The 19,321-nt window shown below is 37.7% G+C and overlaps 1 protein-coding gene across 1 annotated transcript in view; it reads right to left on the minus strand.

Annotated features, from left to right (window-relative positions):
• The window catches only part of LOC132559498 (protein O-mannosyl-transferase TMTC2-like), a 72,795-nt gene that overhangs the window by 17,760 nt on the left and 35,714 nt on the right, over positions 1-19,321 (minus strand). Inside the window, exons 3-4 of the mRNA XM_060224128.1 lie at positions 6,755-7,634; positions 4,653-4,767 (exon numbers count right to left, since the gene is read on the minus strand). Of these exons, the coding sequence (XP_060080111.1) occupies positions 4,653-4,767; positions 6,755-7,634 (995 nt within the window). The remainder of the gene's footprint in view (positions 1-4,652; positions 4,768-6,754; positions 7,635-19,321) is intronic.

Raw genomic sequence — 19,321 nt, forward strand, 5'->3', positions numbered from 1 at the left:
CTACTGAGCACACACACCAAAGTGTCCAGACTAACAAGGTCCTACTGTCGCACAAACCAAAGTGTCCAGACTAACAAGGTCCTACTGTACACACAAACCAAAGTGTCCAGACTAACAAGGTCCTACTGTACACACAAACCAAAGTGTCCAGACTAACAAGGTCCTACTGTACACACAAACCAAAGTGTCCAGACTAACAAGGTTCTACTGTACACACAAACCAAAGTGTCCAGACTAACAAGGTTCTACTGTACACACAAACCAAAGTGTCCAGACTAACAAGGTTCTACTGTACACACAAACCAAAGTGTCCAGACTAACAAGGTTCTACTGTCCGCACAAACTAATGCGTCCAGACTAACAAGGTTGTTGTGTACAGCCAAACGAAAGTGTCCAGACTAACATGGTTCTACTGTACACACTAACCAACGCGTCCAGACTAACAAGGTTCTACTGTACACACAAACCAAAGTGTCCAGACTAACAAGGTTCTACTGTACACACAAACCAAAGTGTCCAGACTAACAAGGTCCTACTGTACACACAAACCAAAGTGTCCAGACTAACAAGGTCCTACTGTACACACAAACCAAAGTGTCCATACTAACAAGGTTCTACTGTACACACAAACCAAAGTGTCCTAACACTAACAAGTACACACAAACCAAAGTGTCCAGACTAATACTGTACACACAAACCAAAGTGTCCAGACTAACAAGGTTCTACTGTACACACAAACCAAAGTGTCCAGACTAACAAGGTTCTACTGTACACACAAACCAAAGTGTCCAGACTAACAAGGTTCTACTGTACACACAAAACAAAGTGTCCAGACTAACAAAGTGTCCAGACTAACATGGTACTACTGTACACACAAACCAAAGTGTCCAGACTAACAAGGTTCTACTGTACACACACTAACAAGGTTCTACTGTACACACAAACCAAAGTGTCCAGACTAACAAGGTTCTACTGTACACACAAACCAAAGTGTCCAGACTAACAAGGTTCTACTGTACACACAAACCAAAGTGTCCAGACTAACAAGGTTCTACTGTACACACAAACCAAAGTGTCCAGACTAACAAGGTCCTACTGTACACACAAACCAAAGTGTCCAGACTAACAAGGTCCTACTGTACACACAAACCAAAGTGTCCAGACTAACAAGGTTCTACTGTACACACAAACCAAAGTGTCCAGACTAACAAGGTTCCAACTGTACACACACACAAACCAAAGTGTCCAGACTAACAAGGTTCTACTGTACACACAAACCAAAGTGTCCAGACTAACAAGGTCCTACTGTACACACAAACCAAAGTGTCCAGACTAACAAGGTCCTACTGTACACACAAACCAAAGTGTCCAGACTAACAAGGTCCTACTGTACACACAAACCAAAGTGTCCAGACTAACAAGGTCCTACTGTACACACAAACCAAAGTGTCCAGACTAACAAGGTCCTACTGTATAGACAAACCAAAGTGTCCAGACTAACAAGGTCCTACTGTACACACAAACCAAAGTGTCCAGACTAACAAGGTCCTACTGTACACACAAACCAAAGTGTCCAGACTAACAAGGTCCTACTGTACACACAAACCAAAGTGTCCAGACTAACAAGGTCCTACTGTACACACAAACCAAAGTGTCCAGACTAACAAGGTTCTACTGTACACACAAACCAAAGTGTCCAGACTAACAAGGTCCTACTGTACACACAAACCAAAGTGTCCAGACTAACAAGGTACACACAAACCCTACTGTACACACAAACCAAAGTGTCCAGACTAACAAGGTCCTACTGTACACACAAACCAAAGTGTCCAGACTAACAAGGTCCTACTGTACACACAAACCAAAGTGTCCAGACTAACAAGGTCCTACTGTACACACAAACCAAAGTGTCCAGACTAACAAGGTCCTACTGTACACACAAACCAAAGTGTCCAGACTAACAAGGTCCTACTGTACACACAAACCAAAGTGTCCAGACTAACAAGGTCCTACTGTACACACAAACCAAAGTGTCCAGACTAACAAGGTCCTACTGTACACACAAACCAAAGTGTCCAGACTAACAAGGTCCTACTGTACACACAAACCAAAGTGTCCAGACTAACAAGGTCCTACTGTACACACAAACCAAAGTGTCCAGACTAACAAGGTTTCTACTGAGCACACAAACCAAAGTGTCCAGACTAACAAGGTCCTACTGTCACACAAACCAAAGTGTCCAGACTAACAAGGTCCTACTGTCGCACAAACCAAAGTGTCCAGACTAACAAGGTCCTACTGTACACACAAACCAAAGTGTCCAGACTAACAAGGTCCTACTGTACACACAAACCAAAGTGTCCAGACTAACAAGGTCCTACTGTACACACAAACCAAAGTGTCCAGACTAACAAGGTCCTACTGTACACACAAACCAAAGTGTCCAGACTAACAAGGTCCTACTGTACACACAAACCAAAGTGTCCAGACTAACAAGGTCCTACTGTACACACAAACCAAAGTGTCCAGACTAACAAGGTTCTACTGTACACACAAACCAAAGTGTCCAGACTAACAAGGTTCTAGTGTACACACAAACCAAAGTGTCCAGTGTAACAAGGTCCTATTGTACACACAAACCAAAGTGTCCAGACTAACAAGGTTCCACTGTACACAAACCAAAGTGTCCAGACTAACAAGGTCCTACTGTACACACAAACCAAAGTGTCCAGACTAACAAGGTCCTACTGTACACACAAACCAAAGTGTCCAGACTAACAAGGTTCTACTGTACACACAAACCAAAGTGTCCAGACTAACAAGGTCCTACTGTACACACAAACCAAAGTGTCCAGACTAACAAGGTCCTACTGTACACACAAACCAAAGTGTCCAGACTAACAAGGTCCTACTGTACACACAAACCAAAGTGTCCAGACTAACAAGGTCCTACTGTACACACAAACCAAAGTGTCCAGACTAACAAGGTTCTACTGTACACACAAACCAAAGTGTCCACACTAACAAGGTTGTACTGTACACACAAACCAAAGTGTCCAGACTAACAAGGTTGTACTGTACACACAAACCAAAGTGTCCAGACTAACAAGGTCCTACTGTACACACAAACCAAAGTGTCCAGACTAACAAGGTCCTACTGTACACACAAACCAAAGTGTCCAGACTAACAAGGTCCTACTGTACACACAAACCAAAGTGTCCAGACTAACAAGGTCCTACTGTACACACAAACCAAAGTGTCCAGACTAACAAGGTTCTACTGTACACACAAACCAAAGTGTCCAGACTAACAAGGTTCTACTGTACACACAAACCAAAGTGTCCAGACTAACAAGGTTCTACTGTACACACAAACCAAAGTGTCCAGACTAACAAGGTTCTACTGTACACACAAACCAAAGTGTCCAGACTAACAAGGTCCTACTGTACACACAAACCAAAGTGTCCAGACTAACAAGGTCCTACTGTACACACAAACCAAAGTGTCCAGACTAACAAGGTCCTACTGTACACACAAACCAAAGTGTCCAGACTAACAAGGTCCTACTGTACACACAAACCAAAGTGTCCAGACTAACAAGGTTCTACTGTACACACAAACCAAAGTGTCCAGACTAACAAGGTTCTACTGTACACACAAACCAAAGTGTCCAGACTAACAAGGTCCTACTGTACACACAAACCAAAGTGTCCAGACTAACAAGGTCCTACTGTACACACAAACCAAAGTGTCCAGACTAACAAGGTTCTACTGTACACACAAACCAAAGTGTCCAGACTAACAAGGTTCTACTGTACACACAAACCAAAGTGTCCAGACTAACAAGGTTCTACTGTACACACAAACCAAAGTGTCCAGACTAACAAGGTCCTACTGTAAACACAAACCAAAGTGTCCAGACTAAAAAGGTTCTACTGTACACACAAACCAAAGTGTCCAGACTAACAAGGTCCTACTCTACACACAAACCAAAGTGTCCAGACTAACAAGGTCCTACTGTACACACAAACCAAAGTGTCCAGACTAACAAGGTTCTACTGTACACACAAACCAAAGTGTCCAGACTAACAAGGTTCTACTGTACACACAAACCAAAGTGTCCAGACTAACAAGGTCCCACTGTACACACAAACCAAAGTGTCCAGACTAACAAGGTCCTACTGTACACACAACTAAAGTGTCCAGACTAACAAGGTTGTACTGTACACACAAACCAAAGTGTCCAGACTAACAAGGTCCTACTGTACACACAAACCAAAGTGTCCAGACTAACAAGGTTCTACTGTACACACAAACCAAAGTGTCCAGACTAACAAGGTTCTACTGTACACACAAACCAAAGTGTCCAGACTAACAAGGTTCCACTGTACACACAAACCAAAGTGTCTAGACTAACAAGGTTCTACTGTACACACAAACCAAAGTGTCCAGACTAACATGGTTCTACTGTACACACAAACCAAAGTGTTGCAACCTTCATGATTCTGTACATAATAAAGGTACAATAGATTTACAAGATTCCATTGTACACAGCAACCCAAACTCCCTGAAGAGGTCATAGTATGTACTATGTCTTTAGCAAAGTCTGACTATATACATATAAAATATTGTTTGGCATGTCAGAACTTACAGGTTGTAGTGTGTGTCAGCCATGTTGGATCGGTGGACGAGAGCATTACGATAAGCTGTCTCTGCTTCACCTAATTTTCCCTGACTGTTCAACACATTGGCAAGGTTCCCCCACGCTGTAAAATTCAAAACATTGCTTTTTATAAACATCACAGCTATACTGTACAAAATAGTCAACGATGATAGCAATCACATCAAGTTGCTATCTTTAGTTCAAAGTTCTGCATTGAAAATGTCATGCACAAGTTTCAGAAAATGACCTGAATGTTTTTTTTTTCTCCTTTCAAATGCCATTGAATATGCAATTTGTTTGAGTGACAAAATACATTTGACTTCACTTTACAACATGCTGGAAAATAAAATGATTTTTAATTGAATTGGAATGTCAAGGGAATATAATTCGAAGGTCAGAATAACACCGTTTGAATGTCACTTGATCGTGATTTGAAAACTACCAGTATAACTATGACCTGGCCGAGTTTTAAAAAGCAAAGCATCATTGTGTAACATTAGACAACTTTTGGTATCAAATTAAACAAAGGGCTATAACATATTGGGGACCAAAAACCAGTAAGTGACATTATACCATCTTAGGATATCATTGCAATGACATTTGAAAGTAATAGGTGACCCAATGTACTACATCTGTTCCTCAAAAAGTGGTATGGTGAAAATAGGACTTGAAAGGAAGACTTAGTTGTATTCCTAAACCCTCCCGAATACACCAAAACATGCCATCAAATTTCGACAAAAGCAGGCAAAATATTGATTATTAAATGTAACAAGACAAATGTTGATGATCTGATAAATAAAGTGCTAATTCTATCTCTGATGTAAAATTCCCAATTAACAATAATTTTTTATTCTTTTTTAACAACAAAAGGTCTTTGCATATGTGACTTGAAAGCCCCCACTCCCATACAAATAAGAACTGTATCATTGTTTGAACAGTAAATGGTAACATGATCTTGGTAAGGTGACCTTAGAACTTATTTGAGGAACATGTATAGTATTGTCACATTTTTATACATTTTATCATAAAGACAGACTTATTGATGGGATGATATGGGACAGAATGTGATGGGACATCACAGAACGGGACAGGAGATGGCATGACATCGGAAGGACGGTATATGATGTGACATGATGGGATGTGATGGGCCTGGATGTGATGTAACATGATGGGATGTAACAGTATGTGATGTGACATAATGTGACATGATAGGACTGGATGTGATGTGACATAATGTGACATGATAGGACTGGATGTGATGTGACATAATGTGACATGATAGGACAGGATGTGATGTGACATAATGTGACATGATAGTACTGGATGTGATGTGACATGATGGGATGTAACAGTATGTGATGTGACATAATGTGACATGATAGGACTGGATGTGATGAGACATAATGTGACATGATAGGACTGGATGTGATGTGACATGATAGGACTGGATGTGATGAGACATAATGTGACATGATAGGACTGGATGTGATGTGACATAATGTGACATGATAGTACTGGATGTGATGTGACATAATGTGACATGATAGTACTGGATGTGATGAGACATAATGTGACATGATAGTACTAGATGTGATGAGACATATGTGACATGATAGGACTGGATGTGATGTGACATAATGTGACATGATAGGACTGGATGTGATGAGACATAATGTGACATGATAGGACTGGATGTGATGAGACATAATATGACATGAAAGGACTGGATGTGATGTGACATAATGTGACGTGATAGGACTGGATGTGATGTGACATAATGTGACATGATAGTACTGGATGTGATGTGACATAATGTGACATGATAGTACTGGATGTGATGTGACATAATGTGACATGATAGTACTGGATGTGATGAGACATAATGTGACATGATAGGACTGGATGTGATGAGGCAGGACAGGAGGGGATGGGGCATGAAATGGGACCTGATGGGACTGGATGGACATGGGTCAACACTATATCAGCACAAAATAATTGGTCAATGTGTCTTGTGCTTGTCTTTGTTAATACATATTGATGCAATCAATGTTGAAATATTTGTTGCAAATATTTGTTGGATAGTATCTTACCTTTAGCAGGGTTGACTGATACTCCAGAGCTATACAGGTTTTCCTCTGTCTGCCACACACGGTTTCTAAGCACTGTCTTGCCACAGAAGAGAGCCACTAGGGCCATGAAGCTGATCACAAATCCCCTCTGTGCCACTTTATTTCGCTGAAGCTTCTTATACACAACATGGCCACCATGTGCCACCAACAGGCAAAATCCCATACTTGGAATGTACAACACACGCTCTGCTATCACAAAACCCACATAGAAAAATAAATTTGTGGCAGGAATGAATGGAAAAACCATGAGTGCAAGTGCCATCACACAAATGTCTTGAGAGCGGTAGATTCTGATATCAGTGGCTTGGTCATCTTCACTGTCTGTTGAGCTATTGGAAGGACGCCGATTTGGCAATGAAAGTTTACTTTTTAATGAAGTCACATTTTTGTTATGGAGATGATGGTTGTTATTTTGACTACTGGAATGTGTGTAATGGGATAAACCATTGCCATTCAGATGTGGCTGGAAGGTTTTCTCAGTTGCACTGATATTGCTATTATGAAGATCACAAATTAACAAATATGATTTATAAAACAATAGAGAATAAAACATTATTGAAAATACATTGCGTACATCCCAGATTGTTTCGACTAATGGAATTGCGTCCATTGACCAATCAAAACTGAGCACTCTTGGACAAAATAATATCCACAAGTTAAGGGAAGGCAATAGTAAATAAGTTAACGCCCGAGTTAATAGGCTGTCCGAGTCAGAAGCTGGATTATCGGACGGCGCAAACTCTGGAGGTTTGTTTCCCATGAACACAAGACGGAATGTGATGAGTGATACACCGACTAGCACCAACAGAATGATCCCTTCCCGGATCTCTTTTCTCTTCACCTGTAACAGACAATCAAAATCAACCAAATAAGAATGAAGTTATTATACAAATTAAACAAAACTGTTTTAATCCTCAATACAAACTGGATAATAGGAGATAGCTGGTTACCAATCCTAGAAGAAGGATATATGAAAATTGTATCATAAATGGAGATAATTCTAAGACAGACATAGTAAAATAGAAATGGTATATCTTTACTGAAGTTTGAACGGAAAGCACCTGAAGAATATTGTATCTGGTAGTATACTAAAATTCATCCTTAAATTAATATAGAACATTTCATCCGTATTAACAATACATTCAATATACAATATGCATACTACAAAAAATCAAATTGGATTTGGAAACAAACTTATGTAAATTTGTCTCCTTAAATTTTTAATAAAAACTTAATTGTGTAAATGCTTGTTTCTATTATACATATCACATAACATGTAATAAAACTAGTCTGACAAAAATAAGTCATGGTGATGATGGCATCAATGATGATTGTCTAATTATAGTGAAAGAAGCCAACTGCTTGAAGTAATTCTGTTGTTAAGGGAAATCAATCTGAGAGCTTTTCCTCATTTTTCAGAAACTAGTTATAGGATAAACAAGTCCCTATGTGTTGAATCAAATTTCTAAATTTAAGAAATAATTCCCTACTTTCAATGATGTTTCAGACCAAATTTGGTTGAAATCAATTCAAGCATTAAAAAGGAGTAGCAATTTGAAGCAAAATATTGTCTTCTTTCCCTTCTAGGGACCCCGCCGTGAAGTCCCTTGGGGTTGAATCAAATTTCTGAATTTAAGAAAAGATTCCCCACTATGGATGATTTTACAGACTAAATTTGGTTGATATCCATTCAAGCATTAAAAAGGAGTAGTGTTTTGTAGCAATATATTGACAAATTTCCCCTTTTGGGGCCCTGCCCCCAAGTCCCTAAGGATCGAATCTAATTTCTGAATTCAATAAATAATTGCCTAACCTAACTGATGAATCAGGCCAGAGCTTGTTGAAATCCACCCTAGCAAAATGAAAGAGTAGGGTTTTAAATCTAATCTCAGCACCTCTCCCTTTGGGGCCCCAGTCCCTTAACCCCTAGGGGTTGAATTAAAATTCTGAATTTCAGAAATGATATCCCTCACCTAATGATGCATCAGACCAAATATAGTTGATATCCATCCAGGTATGAAAGAGGGGTATGGTTTTGAAAAAACAGTTAACACACGACGACAGAATAAGTATGATGACTATAGGTCATCTCGACACTTCCAAGTCAGATGACCTAAAAATTAAAATGTTGCTCACCTCATATCAATATCTAACTTTTAAAATAAATTCTATATATCACATTACCACTCTATGTAAGATCCTTCATATCATAATGTTATAGCAAATTGTTTACATATTGTAAGGAGTTACATAATACATCATTTCTGTTATGTTGCTAAAGCTTGTATGCTTTTGTATGACAGGAGTGGAGGATAAAACTAGCTGTTTTTCAGCTGTCTGTTTTGCCAATTCCAGAGTAAATTAAGAACAGTTGTAACTTTCCCTTCAGACAAATATATGAATTGAATCATCAAGTCAATAAAACAATGATTCATGTTTCCAAAACAGCAATTACAGGGAAATAGTTTCATTTCAAACCATGATTGATTTTAAAACAAAAGACAATTATAATAACAATGCCGAACATGAATGTGCAGTATTTATATCCAAGTTCACATCTCAGACAGAGGCAGACATAATGCACTTGATGACCTGCAATACACCTGAACCACACTGTGTCAGAGTATGAAGCTATTAAACAACTATTAACTAAACCTAAATATATACACAGACAATAGGACTGTTTTGTTGTACAGTGATCACAGACTTTCTACACAACAAAAAGTCTTGCCCACATTAAAGAACCCAAAATAAATTTTAATTAAATTATCAACAACTTTAATAAAAATGTTTATCAATACAAAATACCACTTAATAACAGTAGTATTTAATGTCAAAATTTAGTGTTAAACATTTTCTAATACAAACTGTTTCTACAAACAGCAAAGTAAGGGCCATAACTCTGAATATTATCCGTAATTAACCTATTCTTTTTTTTAACAAACACTTGACTATCACAAGAGGTACTTTGGTAAAACTTTGCCTGATGTGGGTGAAAAGAATATATGATTATGCCCTTGACAAGGTGAAACACAATTTCATGTACTGACACACCACCTATAGTCCCCACCAGTAGCTAAGTAATTAATATGACAGTATTTTTTATTGTAGATATCAAGTTGAATGCCCCATGCTTTTGTGTCATATCTCTGGCTAATTAATATCCTGCTGTTAAGGCTGTCCAATACGACATTTTAATTAACACTGATAGAGCATATCAGTCATAACAGGTACCAGCGTCATGCATAAGAGGTTTAACTGTGTTTTCCATGCCCCATAGTATCCTTCATCTGTGGCCTCTATCTGTGCCTAGTCATTATCAATCACACAGCATTGTACATATCCCTTATCTCAGGTGGGAAATATCACAGATTATAAAATGCACTCTCAATCTATTTTACAAAGTTTTATCATAATGTAAACACATCACTGAGTTCTGACCAACAAATATATCAAACTACATTGTACAAAGTATTTACACATTATCAAACACACATACAACCTTCTTCATCCCTAAAAAGAAAACAAATCAACAATTCTGAAGTACCTTATTGTATTGTGTTCTGAAGTACCTTATAGTATTGTGTTCTGAAGTACCTTATTGTATTGTGTTCTGAGGTACCTTATTGTATTGTGTTCTGAAGTACCTTATTGTATTGTGTTCTGAAGTACCTTATTGTATTGTGTTCTGAAGTACCTTATTGCAGTGTATTCTGAGGTACCTTATTGTATTGTGTTCTGAAGTACCTTATTGTATTGTGTTCTGAAGTACCTTATTGTATTGTGTTCTGAAGTACCTTATTGCATTGTCTTTCTTTCTTACTTATCTATAATTGGTTTCCATTGTTTTGGATGTGAAGATCCAAGTTTGTTAACTAGGAATGATTCATATCTTTACTCCAGTCATATTTTTTCATTTTACTAAAGTTCAGAAATAATTGATGGTTGACTTTCTCCATTCCTTAATAATAACAGCAGCAACACAATGGGGGCCTATATTTCTGTCTTGAATCACCATATCTGATGTGTAAAGACTTTCCAGTAATTTGCCTGTACCAGAATATGTTTTAAATCCACCCATACAAACTCTACAGCTGCAGAATGACGTATTACATTGTCCTGTATAAAGCCGATCCCCTCACTAAATCTAGTCAGTAATAATGCATGTAAAGGTTAGATTGTATTAAGTTAAATCTTCAGGGTTTTGAAAGGGGCGGAGCAAAGCTCAGAACGTTTCACTTAATACATTTAACCGTTTAACCATGCTACATGCATTTAACCTTTGACCCTTCTCCCACCACCCTGGCAGGTGTCAGTTCTGGTGTTGTGGCTGAAAGGTACAAGGCGGAGTCAATTATGGTCCAATTAAAGGTATACTTGCACATGATTGGCTAACCGATGTAAGGCAATGCGTTGATTGGAAGAGGCTGAAAAAGGGCAGTATTTTCTATTTGTTCTCGGTCATATAGTTAATTTTTATGAAAATTCTTCTGGTGTAAGCATGTCTGATTATGTGAGCGAGGCAGATTTTTAATATTGTGACTGATCTCATACAGCAAGGGGAACGATCAGTTGAGATACCCCTTGTGGACATTTTTAGGGATGATTTTAAGGATATTTTGAAAACAGAATGTGAAGACATTACTTCGACACAGTTGGAATATTCTATTCTGACACAGTCATTGTCGGCATTCCGAAATGAAACAAAAAAGAATTCTACAAGATTTGGTCCCACTCTTACATCAGACAATGTTGCAAAGAAACATATGGAAAGGATTCCGAAAAAAAACAGGACTAACACTAAGTGGTATGTTTCAATATGGAATGACTGGTTGGTGCACAGGAGGTCGTTACCTGAAACATATAATGAGCAATCAGTGCTTTAGTTATGTCATCTTATGAAATCATCATCACCACAAAGTGATGTCCTGGTTGATGTCCTGGTTGCGTCTTTGGGCAAGACCCATTATCCTAATTGCTTTTGCTTGGCATGTGATTGGCCTCTAATGTGTTGTTCAGTGAGGTAGCCATCAGCTACTACAAGGACACTCCTGCTTCACCCTGGCTGTTTACAACATGGAAAACCCATCAATTTACTACTTCATACTCGTAGATATAATAAATATATACTAAATGTATTAACTATATCATTCAAAACCAGCAGCAAGTGCTTTTATTTTAATAAAACTTGCCATATATATTGTTTTCTTCTTAGTTACTAACAAATACAACTTTATTGTCTGGTAATAAGCCCAACCCCTTAATTTGATTGAGAAATAATGTGTTGGCTCCCTGGGCTTATTACATGATAGATGCGGTCATACAAGAGCAAAACTTAATTTAATTTTGACAGCAGTTATGAGCTGAATTCTTACCCTTTTAGTCAGACCTAAACTAGTTGTTTTCAAAAAGTAGTGATTGACTACCATGTCACATTAGAAATAATTTAATCATAGGTGTAACCCATTTTTAAGAATCTTCGCTTGTACAAATTTGAATAACTTTCATGATCAAATGTAATGAGTTATTTGAGATATCAAACTCTGCGGTGACTAAAAAGGCAGTAGCAATTTTTAAAGCTAAACACCCATGAAATTATTTGTGTTGAACAATGACCTTTGGGAGGTAATTTTGGCAGAATAAATTAAAACTTGAGGTGATTTATTTACAGGCATGCTCTAAATGATACAGAAATTTATTACCTACTGGCTATAATGAATGTAGTCAAGATCATCACACTAAGATAAATATGCAGACTAAGCCATAAGTGTTACTCTGGGTAATTACATTATGCATTTTACAACTGAAATACATTTACTTTTGAAACTTTAAGGCGAGGAAAAAGGACGACATTTGAAATGTTTACAAGATTGATTGAACAGAAGAGTGAGCTTTTCTGAAACACTGTGAAGTAAAGATATACTGCACACAAAGTTTGTTTACAGAACCTTTAGACCACATGACCTTTTATCTCCTCTATGTATATATGTTGCTCTTCATAAATATATATGAAACTTTAATTCTAATGATTTTCTGCTGACTGTCACCACCTCATAATGTTCCAAGTGCTTTTAGCTAATGTTTGGTGAATTTATCACACCGTGAACAGCCACATGTCATTTTGAGCCAGGGTGTTCTTGTAGTAACTGAAGGTTACCTCAATGAAGAACGTATTGCATGCTGTCCAGAGCAATTTGGGGTAAAGTGTCTTGCCCAAGTCTACAATCACATCAGTATGGACTGGTTTGTTTTTGAGCTTCCTGGGAAACACAAACTGCCATGGATAGGGAGCATCATACTACTCCCCTCAGAGGTTCACCTGTGGTTATATAGTCTACTGTGCAGCCTCATTAACAAATATGTTTTGTAACTAGACAATATACTATCAGATAACCTTATATTGTTCCCCTTGTCTTTTTAAACCGGGGATACTCTTCCGCTAATAACGCATTCATTTAGGAGAGGGCTTGAAAACTGGAGGTACAAGTCTGGAATTTCATCAGTTTAGTTGGTTTTGTACCCTCGTTCAGCGGTAAATGGGAACAAAGTTCTTAAAATTACACTCATGTTGAAAGCTGTAAGAATTGAAAATATGATTAAAAAGCACTTAGATAGTTACAAAGTTAAGGCAGTTCTAGGTGTGGACCAGGTGATTTCATTTATTGGTTCTAATAATTTGTAATGTTTTAAATCAAATCCCATTACAATTCAAGTAACTTCAGTTGTTGAATATTTCCACTGAGTTTTATCTATATCAATTCAACAGCAACAATTATGTTCTATTGTAATTCCATGCCTGCCGTATTCTTAAACACATTTATACAAGTCTTAAGTTTTCATTTACCCCACAATAAACTGGTAAACTTCTCAATTGACTTTTTTTACAACCATCACTCTACCTTTTACGACCATCACTCCACCTTTTACAATCATCACTCTACCTTTTACCACCATCACTCTACCTTTTACAACCATCACTCTACCTTTTACCATCACTCTACCTTTTACGACCATCACTCCACCTTTTACAATCATCACTCTACCTTTTACCACCATCACTCTACCTTTTACGACCATCACTCTACCTTTTACGACCATCACTCTACCTTTTACGACCATCACTCTACCTTTTACAACCATCACTCTACCTTTTACGACCATCACTCTACCTTTTACAACCATCACTCTACCTTTTACAACCATCACTCTACAATCATCACTCTACCTTTTACGACCATTACTCTACCTTTTACGACCATCACTCTACAATCATCACTCTACCTTTTACGACCATCACTCTACCTTTTACAACCATCACTCTACCTTTTACGATCATCACTCTACCTTTTACAACCATCTCTCTACCTTTTACCATCATCACTCTACCTTTTACACCATCACTCTACCTTTTACAACCATCACTTTACCTTTTACCATCATCACTCTACCTTTTACGACCATACTCTACTTTTCACAATCATCACTCTACCTTTTACAATTATCACTCTACCTTTTACGACCATCACTCTACCTTTTACAACCGTCACTCTACCTTTTACAACCATCACTCTACCTTTTACAACCATCACTCTACCTTTTACGACCATCACTCTACCTTTTACAAACATCACTCTACCTTTTACGACCATCACTCTACACTCTACCTTGTACGACCATCACTCTACCTTTCACAATCATCACTCTACCTTTTACTACCATCACTCTACCTTTTACGACCGTCACTCTACCTTTTACAATCATCACTCTACCTTTTACGACCATCACTCTACCTTTTACAATCATCACTCTACCTTTTACAACCATCACTCTACCTTTTACCATTACCATGTTACTTTTTACAATCATCATTTTTACTTTCAAATCAACACATTTAGTTTTAGATCAACATCTAAAAAGAATACATTTACTTCTAAATCGACACTTTTACTCATAATTGAACATATTTACTTCTAAATGGACACTTTTACTACAACTCGACATGTTTATTTCTAAATTGACACATTTACTCATAACTCAACACGTTGACTTGTAAACTGACAATTTACTTATAAATGAACAGCTTTGCTTCTGAAATGAGACATTCAACTCATCAATCATTAATATCTGTTACTACTAAATGATAAACCAGACTTATATATAGCTACAGGTAAAATCAATTGAAATACATTGTACATACACTATTGTACATTTATTGATTTCACACTACTTTAACCAAAGTCACGGAAATGGGGCTCTGTTGAATACTATTGGGTATCCATCTTTGATTCCTTCACCATCTGATTGAAGGCAGAGGATAACCAAGATGTTGGTTCTCTCCCACTCCGTTAGTTTTTTATTTTATCTCTGACATCATTTTAAGCAGTACTGGTAAGAATCCAGCAACAGCTCACACAGACCTACCATTCAGTTGATACAAAAAACTATTTATATTGTTGAGAATATGTAACTTTAAACATGTGACTATTCAGCCAAACAAATGTCTGGAATTTCCTCTTTTCTAATGGTTTTGTTATATATCAGATATACTAGTCCATCCTCCCAAAAGGTTATCCCCACACTGAATATGATCTTTCTTGAACGAAAAGGAAAAAAATCAAGTGATAAAGATTAGGCTTTACCTATAAGCACATGCAAGTAAATGGACATGGTGAAAAATGTTAAATGGTGTAAATGCACCACAGAGCTAAGTTATACATTGTAAGGTGACATTTGTGTGATGTGTATTCTTTCTAGGTCATGAATTGCTGAATCAGTGTACCATGTAAATAATCAGGTCCCTTTTGGTTGTAAGAATACTTAATCACATAGGTTTGTTTATGCCATTTAACTGGGAGTTTTAGGTTGTGATATTTGGATGTTTATGGAAAATGTGAAACAAGCTATAATTACACAAAATCTTGTTGATGTCTTTGTCAAGTGAAATGAAGGCCTCAATATTCATTTCAAAGACATATAAACAAGAGTAAAATGTCAAAATCAGTTAATCTATTTTTATGATCACAAACCAAAGATATTTTCAGCTCATAATTTTGTTACTATTTCTAGACAGGAAAACATGGCCAGTGTTGTGATGCTAGATAAGGTCCTGTAAATTGGAACAGATCAATATCAAAATTTGTATAGATATCAAAGTTCAAAATTTTTATAGATAAACTTGCTGCAATCCAATAATGAGTGTGAAAATTCTGAACTTGACTAGACAGTTAACCCTTAATAGCCTCCTGTGGTTCAAAAATCGGTTTGTGAATCGTATGTACCTCATTAGCAATTAGCCAAAATGATAACTTAAATGGAGGGTTGTTGTAGTGCATGCAACAATGATGTAAACATCAATCAGATGTATATCACTGTTTTGTCGAGGGACATAAATCCATATGACAGGCCATATCGTAACAAGACTCAGCTATCCAGAAAGCTTGTGTTAACCCACGTAATGAGAAAATTGCCATAGAAAGCATAGAGCATATGTTATATTTACAGAATTCAATGAAAATGTTGTAGATGAAGAATATTTTACAGAGGACATCAAATGTGGTGGACGAAGATTTGTTTCTTGAGGACAAAAATCATTCATGAAAATGGGTTGAGCTTCATTCACAGATCCACATCAAGTTGAACATAACTAGACAAGATATTTTGCTAGTAGAATCAAGGTGCTCCAATTTTCTTTCATATTGATTGGTTATGTCATTTGTGTATGATTTGCCTAACAGCAAATAAGCTCAAGAAATTAGAACAAAACATATAATGGTATCATTGCCTAGGTGTTCCAAGGTTCCTGTGAAAAAATATCCTTTGTGACAAACTTTTGGTAAAACATTAAAACTTGATATATCAAATAAAACATCCATTAGATTATATAAATGTGATGGGGCTGAACCTGTAGATTGATCTAGCTTGACTATCTGAAGATTATAAGAGGTCCACCAAAATCTGAACCATCAAATAAAACATCCATTACAGTATATCAACTTGATGGGAGTGAAGCTATAGATTGATCTAGAATCTAAGCCCACAAAGACTGATGGACTAAAGGAAAACTGACACAATGGAGTGCAAAGCTAACACTCCATATAAACAGTAATTATGTTATCAATCAAAGCTGATCTACTCAACACCATGACAAACTTATAGGAACATATCTGTACACATATATACATATACTTAACTGACAGTACAGTTTTACAACATATATTATCTACCTGATGATCTAGAAAAACTTGCAGTCATGCACATAAATCAGTTATATTCTGGAAGCATTTTAAACAGGAATATTCAAGGTTAACTGCCAAGATTTGCCCCATCTGATCCAGACTCTTGGGAATAATCTGTTCTTCCAAGGGAGAAAACTTGGATGGTTAGTTAACGAAAGGATCACAGCATGCTGACGTCTTCAGAATTAAATTTGTCATCCATGTTAAGCGGGAATGAATCAAAATAATCTCCCAATATCATGTGCTATGAATCTATAATGCTTTAAATGGCTTAGTGGCGCCTACAAAAACGGGAAATGATTTTACCGGCAAATTGAACTGAAAGATACTGAATTCAAATCTATATTGAGAAAGTTTTTAACTGTAATACCATAGATATGAGCTAAGCCATAGAAATCCTATTACCTGGGAGTTTCAAGGCATTCTTCATCCCCAGATTATTTCAGGTTATAAAAGCATAAATCCTATCTCTTTACTCGTCTGATTATGTAAGCTAATAGTACGGTATGGCTGTTGGGCATACATAATACAAACACTTAGGGGATTTGGAAAATAACTGTTTCTCCAAGAAGAATAGACAAAACCTATACACTACATTTCAACTTATTAAATACCAAAAGTGTTGTGGGATTTTGGATCTAATCCTCTCAGTTAAATCCTTTAAAAAGAAAAAAAAAATTAAAAACATGATGAGGACATTTAAAGAATCAATAGTTTACTTGTAAATTTGAAGAATAACAAATGCTTGTCTATATCAAGATAAAAAGGTTTGCACCGAAAAATATCAAGTTGAAGGAATCCTGGGGATCAGTATAGAGGGTTCCGAGCACTTGTAGCTATCAAAGAGTTCACATGTATGTCATAAAATAGTATTACAGTAATGGCCAGATGCTATGAGACCTAAAGACAATTCAATTTTATATTCCACCTGTCTTCAAATCTAACCTGACTGCAGACTACATCCACTTTACACAAGGCACAACATTCCTTGCCAGACCACATCTAAAATAGACCATCAGCCCAAAGAATAGAAATTGTAACAGAAAGTGTCAGTGCTGAGAGACCATGTTGTAATTAAAACAATGTTGTTTGAAACTTTAGATTGCCCTGAGAAACCCCATGTTGCTAGACTTGAGGTTTTTTAATGTAAAACCAATTTTCATGTTGTAATACTTACCATAACTTTAGTATGCAAATACAGTACCTACACCCATCTTTGTATCCCAACAACAAAAGATTCAAAATAAAAACAATCCCGCCCTCCCTACGATCCATGAGCCATCACGGCAGGAACGCAGAGTGATCTCCCTTCCTCTAATAAACTTTATGGCGTTCCCCACAGACGGGCAGCCAGGCAGATAAGGAAGAGGGGAGGATAGGATGGGACTCCATAAAGTTATGGTAAGTATTACATCATGAAAATTGGTTTTACATTAAAAAACCTCAATTTCATTTCAGTAATAATTACCATAACTTTAGTATGCGAATTCTTCTTACCGTAGTGGTGACTAGAAGCCAGGCAGCCCTTCAGCACAACCAAAGTAGTAGGGAGGGAGAACAGAGTGCCAAAGTGAAGGAAGGGAACTCTCTGTGAAAGAGCAGGTGTACCCACATGCCGCCGTACGGAAAGACATGGCCCGGGGCTAACGAGGAGGCCCAGCCACTGACTATGCTACCACCAAAGGTCCCAATGAATACAGGCCTTCTGAGTGGGAAGCTAGGGATCGCAGATAAAAATCTGTGAAGGTATCCCTGCCCTGCCAGAATGCTGCAAACATGACCTCCTGAAAGGAGGACCCATTGAGAGAAGGGCCCAGGATGAAGCAAGGGCCCTGACCTCGTGAGACCGCGCTTTCGCTCTCGCCCGAGCCAGATCATCAAAATGCTCGTAAGCATACTAAATCACCTGGCAAACCGACTGGGAGGAGATATCTCGTTGTCCCTGTTTGATGGGCAAAACAGACGGGATCGAGAGCCCCCCACCCCCCTTGGTTTTATGAAGACCTATCTCATTCCTCCAAGCTAGTCACAGCCAGGATCCTGATGGGATCGTGCGAGAACCCCGGAACCTGATTCTTCACTAAAAACAACTCTATCCAGAGCAAAGCCTCTGATTAGGGCAGAAAGAGAGGAGGACTAACCTTTCTCCTTCTTGCCATAACAAGCAAGAACTCTGGCAATAGCTGTACGATAGCCAGCAATAGTGCCAGGTGCCAGATAGCGGTACCTAAACAGAGAGATTAGGAATTCCGCAATCAAATGCAGAGGCTTCGAATGAATAAGCTTCCTTGCC

Source organism: Ylistrum balloti, unplaced genomic scaffold, assembly GCF_031769215.1.
Source record: "Ylistrum balloti isolate Yb309-2 unplaced genomic scaffold, AGI_CSIRO_Ybal_v1 Utg369662, whole genome shotgun sequence".
In the NCBI taxonomy this organism is placed as follows: Eukaryota; Metazoa; Mollusca; class Bivalvia; order Pectinida; family Pectinidae; genus Ylistrum; species Ylistrum balloti.